Raw genomic sequence first — 8,563 nt, 5'->3', positions numbered from 1 at the left:
AATTACACTTGACAAAAAAGAAAGTTTTTCTAAAAGTATATCTACGATTTCAATTTTTAGCTTTTTTCGATTTTTGAACTTTTAGGGGCCACCTAGAATATTTTTCCAATAGGGGCCACCTAAATCCTAGGGGGCACCTAAATTCTTAGGGGGACCTAGGACCTGCTTATAAGCCATGGAAACAATGGCGAAGCTCGTACTGCACGGAACCTTCCAGAAGGGTGTGCATAACATCTTGAGCGCGTTGAGCTGTGATTTCGAACTCAGGTAGCATACACAAAGGACTTTCGCTTATTCAGACTGTATGTTGCCTGCAATTTTGATTTGACAGAGTTGTTCGGGGCATTTTCGATATCCATACTGAGAAAATGAACACTTTTGTTATTAACAAGCAGATCGAAAAGCTATTCCATCGTGCCAAAAGACAGGAAACTACCCTCAAACCAACAAAGAATGCTTGCCCAACCGATAAACTCTTAGAACACTTTAAGAAACATTTCAACCCTACTGACCCATCAATTGATACGTCACCTGAGGAAATAAATCAGACACTTCCGAAATTTGTTAAGGAACTTCGAAAAATTTCTGACAGTACTGTCATCAACGACCTCCGACCTACAGCCGATGAAATAGAAAAACACATTCGTCTCCTCAAAAATAATAAAGCAAGCAATGACGTTGAAGCAGAGCTACTGAAGAAATGTTCACATCCGATAATGATTCAAGTAATCCAAAGAATCACCAACAACTTGTGGGAAAATCTAGATTTACCGAACGCTTGGGGTAACTCCCATCTGAGAACACTCTGGAAAGGAAAAGGGTCAAAAAAGGACGCATCAAAGTATCGGGGTCTTAGTATCAGATCTACTATCTGTAAGCTCGTTGTCAATATCATCTTATTCCGACTCCGCGACTGGTACGAATGTCAACTAACCGACGAACAGAACGGGTTCCGTCCAAACCGTGGCACTACTGATGGGATTTACACAGTAAAGAGAATACACAAAATCAGTCATCGAAAACAACAGCCGTTGTATCTATTATTTGTCGATCTCTCAGCCGCCTTCGATCATATACCCCGTAAATGGCTGTTTGATACAATTTGTCTTCGTTTCACCGACAAAAAGTCACCGATTATGATCATGATATTGGAAAAACTTAATCAACACACCTCTCTAACCTATGAAGGAGAATTATTCCAAACATCTTCTGGAGTCCGCCAGGGTGGACCAGAAAGCCCGTTTTTGTTCAACTTATATCTCGATTTCGTCATGCATCTGACACTCGAGAAATCACACTTAAATGATTATATTAGTTCTTTGATCACAAATACCAAATCAGCACTAGCTTTCTTTCGCGAGCAGAGAGATTATCGACTCGTAAAAAGAACATTAATCTCTCAAACTTATCAATATTACCCTGGAGCGGTTACGCCGACGATTTAGTCTTATTCTTGAAAGATCAACATAGTTTACAAATTGCAACAACTCTTCTTGATAATGTTTTCGTCAAGTTCGGTCTATCTGTCAATGCTCAAAAGACAGAGACGATTATTCTCAATTATCCAGTAGATTCTCCATATCCAAACTCAATTGTCGAATTAAACGAATGCCATCTAGCCAATGTTTCTGAATTCAAATACCTGGGAGCCTATCTCGATTGTAACCAGCCGAACACTGGTGAAAAGGAGATAAACCACCGCATCCAGCTTGCTAACAATAAATTTCAACAAATGTCAAATTTAATTCAGAATTTTCGAATCAATCTGAAAACTCGCATACTTTTCCTGAACAGCTTTGTGCGAAGTAGGCTAGTATATGCCTGTCAGAACTGGAATCTGACCCAACAACAATTTGACCGTTTGGATGTTGTGTATCGAAAACTCCTCCGTCGAATGATTCGTGGTGGATTCAGATTTGTGAATCCGGATGCTAATGACTATCGATATGCAATTAACAACAATCAACCTCATAATATATGTGGAACATCTGATGTTAGCTTCTTTATAAAATCTCAGCAACATCATTACGTTAGTCATATCATTCGTATGTCAGTAACACGAACTGTCAAATTACTAACTTTCAATAACGATCACTACACTAAAAGAGGTCGGCCAACGAAATCGTTACTTGAACAAGCTATGGAGTTTAAAAATGTTTCATTAAACCAATATTTTACTCTTGCCTTAAGCAAGAAAAAGTAATTTTGAAGTTTTTTTCTTTTTTGATAGCTCGACATAGAGTCGTAACTCTCTGAAGTGAATAGGCCTCATGCGCGAGAGTCATGACTCTATGTCCAACCTTACCCAGTAATGGGTGGTTGTAAATAAATTATTATTATTATTATACACTGTGCGTTGTAATTAGTCTCCGTGCGCGCATCAAAATCACTCTCTCGGAAATTTTGCTGCGTTGGATCAAAGTTACATAAGCAACGTCGGCACTTTTGAAAGGCCACTCCGAAACCCTCTTTAAATCCACCCCACTGATGTTGGCCTTCATTGTCCCCGTTTGCTGCAAAGACTCCATCTCCAACATCTCGACAATGAATAAAATAAGTTGCTATAGCAATTATAATAACCAAAATTTACAATCCAGGCATCCAAGACAACGTGTTATTTAAAAAAACCCTTATCCTGAACTTTCTGAACAGTGAAAATTTCGGGTAGCTAAAACTTTTGATATTCCTCAAATGGTTAGATTAAATGAATCAGAGGTATTCAGTACTCACTTGAGTCAGCTTATTTGTTTCCTTTGTTTTCAAAATGAATAACGGAGCATTCTTTTCATTGCTTCGGTGTTTTGAGGAGTTTCTTCTTGAGCTCTCTGAAAATTTGAAATGTTTTATTGCGATTAATTTCACTGAAAAATGCGAAGGGGTGTAAGGATACCTACCATTTTATATATATTCCAATGACAACAAATGAATGGAAGTATGATTTTATTTTGTATATTTGAGACTGCGTAATGGTAGTACCACCGCCCAGGGGGGCCGTACGGGTCTAAGTATGGAGTAGTGACCAGGCGGTATACCGAGATAAAAGGAAGGAAAACCACAAACCCCTTGGCAGTAAGATAAAAATGCAACCTATTTTCATGAAGATGAACGATAAAGAGAAAAATAGAAAAAGACATTGTGTGATAAGTCAATTTCGATAGAAACAAACAATTAATTACTTGCCATAAGATCAAAATTAAGAGGTACATCAACCCTTTCTTCTTGTATTTCATCTGTGTAATTTGCCGGCTCCGTTTCTAAAGTGTCAGCCAGATCGTTATTCGCAACATGTTCGATGGCTCTAGGGATGCCTTTGTGTTCGTCATATTCATTTCTGTGATGCTTCTTTACGTGTTTATATCTAAGAAAACGAGTGATAATTACGATAACGTGCAAGACAATCAACAGGACATTGTATCACATAGTTTGGATTAAAACAGTGAACTGAACGTATATGATGCATCCAAGTCTTCAAATCCGGGGGGGGGGGGTCACTCATATGATCTGGCCTACGTCATGTGCCGCGCTTAAGGGTGGGGTTTTCAGCATCCCAAAATGCACTGTAAGGGTGTGTTTCTGTGAGATTGCACTGCAAGGGTCGAATTTTAAAACAAATTCAAAATAATTGATAAAAAGAAAGGTTTTTACTTCTCGTTTGTTTGAAAATGTTTCTATTGTCTGATGATTACAGCTGACAAGAATTATTTTCTCAGTTTTTCTTTGGAACAAAAAATTTCCCAAGCTTCTTTTTTCACGCAGATTTACAGCTTAAAAGTATAGTGCACTATAAGGGTTGGGTAAATCATGAGAAAATTCACTGAAAGGGTACCTTTTCAGCCATATTGAACTACACTGTAAGGGTACGATTTTGAAAACAGATTTTGCGCGGCACATACTGTCGTTTAGCCCCGGAGTGTTCGGAAGCTCGGACAGTTTGAGCACTTCCAACTTTTCGGTGTAGGCATTCTAAAAAGTTATGAATAGAATAAAAGCTACTTTAGATTTATTGCCGCTCACGCACTTCAAACGTACACGATGTTTGCCCGTTATTTGTAATGTGTGATAGAGTTTATAAGTCTGACAGTCAATGAAGGCCACTACGGAAGAGAGAAAGGTGTCTCACAGAGAGCAAGCGCTTCATCGCAGAACTAACGATCTAGCATCTTTTACTTGTAAAATAACGTTGCTGCTGTTCACACTTATTGGAAATTTTACTCGAGTATCATTCTTGGGGTTTTTACCACTTTCTCTGGGAGAGGAGAGCTGTCCTAGCATCCACTTGCTAATGTGACAATGTGTGGCTTTTCTTTTGTTGTCAACTGAAATTTTCGATAAATGGTCTGACAGATGGTTGTTTACCTTGTGGCATCCATACTGCATGGCACATTTTAGTGACAATTGATTGGAGTAACCATTCCTATTACATCAATTGATCTCATCGAAAACTATTTTTATGGCTTGAGATCAAACCAAATATCAGTCAAGTCAGATTTAAAGCAACATTTGGATTTCGAAATATTTCAACATATAGACATTGGAAATATCATGTCATGGTTAAACTTTACATTCAGCCGAACAATGATTTTTTTGTCATGTTGTCAATTCACAGTTCAACGTATTTGAGTAAACGCTTTTACGAAAAAGATCATACATACGCCATCAAATATTGGCAGATTGTGGTCAGTAACATTTGTTGAGGTAGGCTGCGAAGAACAGACACATTATTTTTTAATGGACCTTAATGGTATGGTCTATTATTCAACACAACATAAGAAAGACTTTGTTGTAGTTTGAGATCATGCAAACGCAAACATTACCAGATTCCCATCAAGATTCAATATTAATATTATGTAGCTACGTATAATATAATGCAAGACAAGAAGGGGGACAAATTGTTACTATGTTTTGGTGGTACATGGGATGTTTTGAGTGTGACATGTGATGCTTAATGACATTAACTTTTACATGTTAAGGCAGAAATCAGAAAATATACTTCCATTTTATTTTTAACCTATCTTTTTACCGTCAACTGCTCCAACTTGGGACTATCTTACAGAACATGGGACGGCCATTCCACTACCACCTCACCGAACCTTCAAATTCACTGCTGCGGGTGGTCATTATTCAGTTCAAACACATTAAATAATTTCCAAATAAAATAACCTCTTTCACAGCATTTTCCTCAAAATTCTTAAACATGTTCCTGGCAAAATGAAATGCATGGAAAGGTTCGTGATCGCTGTCTTATAATATTGGAATGTTTCAAGGTGTTTGAAGTCATTGCATGATTTATTTTTTTGATTGCATGAATGTATGAAAACTATTGTGAATTAGTGATATTTTTGTAAAACTGGATTTTATTCTTTACCACTTTTAGTTATGACATCCTAAACTTTCAAAAAGTCATATAGTGAGAGCCACCATGTTCCAAAATCATTCTTCGTGTACACAGACTTGTTAAAAGCAAACTCATTTTTTGAAATGATCATTCGGGTCCTTAAGATCACAAAAATGAGTGGTGAAAAAAAATTTGACCAATTGATTTTGACCCATGTGACGTCATCGCTTTTACTGGGGGTCGAAAATGAAAGTGAAAACTAGATTCTCAAATATGGCTCAAATGAAAGGTTTTTACCTGGTGATTCCAAAAAACATCACAAATATACCTCAAAAATCAATATTTTTTGAGATACAGAGGTTTTGCGCTTTTTACAAAACCGGGGGTCGTGTCCAATACTAAATCACCAATAAAAGCCTTTTATTGAAAAGGTTCCTCAAAAAAATATTTATAAGGCATTTTTAAAATACTTTTAAAGGTAGTGGGTCAAAAAATAGATGGGTTTTTTTAAGAGAGATATAACTTTTTTCAAAATCAAGCTGAACCCCCGTCTTTTGAAGTAAAATTCGGTAAAAACTTGTGAAATAACTGTTCAAATGCCCCCAAATTTGGCATAAAGTAGGAAAACTACATTCTCCACAATTTCAAAGATAAATATATTTCAAAAAGTAGTTTGTATAATTTACAGACCAGATTTTATTTCATTTTACAGACCAAATTGATTTTTTATCGCTTATATTCATTCCGTCAATAATCGTATGACAGATTTCAGCCCGCATTTTTTCGATGTAAATAGGTTCTTAACACATATTCGAATTTTTTAAAAGAACTTTCGAATGTTTTTCAAAATTTTCGATTGTATTCAGGTATTGACAACTAAACAAGCAAAAATATAGGAAAAACAGGTTTAAGCTCCTTTTGACACGAATGTTTCGACAAAATAAATTTTCGAATTAACTAGAAGGTATCTTTTTGATTTTAGTGTGCCAAAAGTAAAAAGAAAGAAAATGTATAATATGCCAGATAATAGACTATAAGTCAGAAGCATGTGTATCATTTGTCAAGAAGATAAGAAAAAGATATATTTAGTTTGTGTTTCTGTAATAATCAATAGTTTATAACTAGGAACTTATCTTATAACTAGAATTAGCTTATTAGTTTGATAGAAATTGGTTCTCCTTAATTTATGAAAGTAGTAAATAGAAGCAAAATTAGCTATTACTTTGAATTTTATCTTTCATAGGCTACAGTACCTTTGAATCCAAAGATTGAACAGTTTACAAAGTTATTGGAGTTTCTTGAAGATTGGTCAAAGTTAAGTCACGACAGATACGGTCCTGTGTATACAAGCTTGAAGGAAAAATCACCAGAATTTCTATTAAAAACACATATTTCCACCGTGAATGTTACAAAGGTGTGTGTCACTCGACGAACCTTAAAAGCTATAGGAATTGTTCATAGAGAAGTAGAGAGCCAGAAAAATTCGAAGAGATAGAAATCCGAGCTGAAGAAATTGTAAGTCCACCAGCGCCAAAAATACTTCGATCAGGTGTTGAACTGTATGATAAATCCATGTGTGTTATTTGTCAGAAACCAGGCGAGAAATTACATTACGTTGCAACGAAGGAAGCAGGTAAACGGCTTTTTGAATGTGCCAGATTTACAAACAATGAGCCGTTAACCATACGTTTAAACACTGTTGTTGACGCCTCAGACACAGTTTCTAATGACGTACTTTATCACTTGAAATGTTACGTATTATTGAAGAGGGAAGCAACAAAACAGGAGAAAGACAAAATCGACGATACAGTCAGTATTGACGATCCTAACGTGATACAAGCTGACCTTGAGATAATTAACATTGTTCGTGAAATGCACAAAGTAGGCGACATCATGGACATGAAAGGATTGAATATAACGTACAACAATCTTCTCGGAAATTCAGAACATCAAAATTATAAACGGTACTTAAAGACCCTTATAATGTTGAATGTCGAGAATGTCGTTTTCTCACGTCCACATTCGAGAAGAGACTCCGAGCTTGTTTGCTCCCAACAAACACAAGATAAGGCGATCCAAAACGAGAGAGAGTCTAAAAGAGGCTTCGAAGAATATAAACAATTGTTCGGTCCAGCGTCGATGGTAAGACAAGATCTTTTGAAAATGGAACCTTGGCTGTTTGAAGGGGACTACGAAACTTACACTATCCCTGAATCTCTTACTAATTTGATTAAATGGGTCATTTTAGGACCTAAAACCAAAATTGATCGATATCCCAAGAAACAAGAGACGATCGACATATCAGTAAGAAATATATCAGAGGTAATAATTAAATCATTAAAGACCAAAAGACAAGTAAACCATGTCACTGAAAATAATTTTAGAACGTCAAAGTTCTCCCCCGAGACACCTTTCGCTGTTGGGTTAGGTCTATACCTTCACCAAAGATTGAGATCAACAGTCATTATCGACACCCTTTCTGAGCTGGATTTGTCAATACCATATGATATTGTAAATGTATTGAAAATGATATCGCTGCGGCTGTATATGAACGAATGAAAGAAAGTAATGGTTCATTTGTCCCGTACAAAATTGCTGTTGGAGAGCCTGGTCACTTTGCGATAGATAACTCAGACCAGGGGTGTATGTAGGGTTTTTTTACCCTGCAAAAAAGGTTCAGCTATATATAGTGATTCAGCTATATATAGTGTCTAAGGAGGGCCCACCATGGACGGGCCAGAAAATTTTTGAATTTCGACCCTCTAGATTGGCTGAAACAGCCACCTTTTTATGCCCAATGTACCATGAACCAGAGGTAAAGAATTAAAATTCATTTCATTTAAACACAAAATGAAGCTGGTAAAACTAAGATAGTTTTTTGGGTTAAAGTATTTTAAGAACCAAAAAAAGAGTGGCCTCTAAAATATGGAAAAAATGAAGGAAAGAGAAAGGAGGTGTAAAACATTGGCAATTATGACAAAAATCATAACTATCATGAATTTTTTTAAGAACCTTTTGAACTTTACAACTTTGCAAAATGATACAATAGAACACAAAAGATTAAAGAATTATACAAAAATCTTTATCTGATCGTGATAATAGCAATAACAATAATAATAATATTTACTAAACTGTCTAAAAAATTTTAATATAATTTTGATTCTTATTGCTGCCAAATTTATTTATCTTATTGCTGCCAAAAGGTGACTTAAATAAATTCAAGCAGAT

General features: G+C 36.0%; 1 protein-coding gene across 1 annotated transcript; it reads left to right on the top strand.

The window, feature by feature from the left end:
• Positions 1–368: 368 nt before the first annotated feature.
• LOC136798665 (uncharacterized) lies at positions 369–2,203 on the top strand. The gene is made up of 2 exons (XM_067055312.1): positions 369–1,240; positions 1,426–2,203. The coding sequence occupies exons 1-2, from the start codon at positions 369–371 to the stop codon at positions 2,201–2,203; spliced, it is 1,650 nt and encodes a 549-aa protein (XP_066911413.1).
• The last annotated feature ends 6,360 nt before the right edge of the window (positions 2,204–8,563 follow it).

The sequence above is a fragment of the Clytia hemisphaerica genome, unplaced genomic scaffold (genome assembly GCF_902728285.1).
Source record: "Clytia hemisphaerica strain Z4C2 unplaced genomic scaffold, Clytia hemisphaerica genome assembly, whole genome shotgun sequence".
Classification (NCBI taxonomy): Eukaryota; Metazoa; Cnidaria; class Hydrozoa; order Leptothecata; family Clytiidae; genus Clytia; species Clytia hemisphaerica.
This window is presented reverse-complemented; position numbering and strand designations above follow the sequence as displayed.

Coding starts and splice junctions, on each gene's coding strand:
- LOC136798665 (XM_067055312.1), top strand. CDS start 369: ATGAACACTTTTGTTATTAACAAGCAGATCGAAAAGCTATTCCATCGT. Junction 1,241..1,425: donor CAGGGTGGACCAGAAAGCCC/GTTTTTGTTCAA, acceptor ATTACCCTGGAG/CGGTTACGCCGACGATTTAG.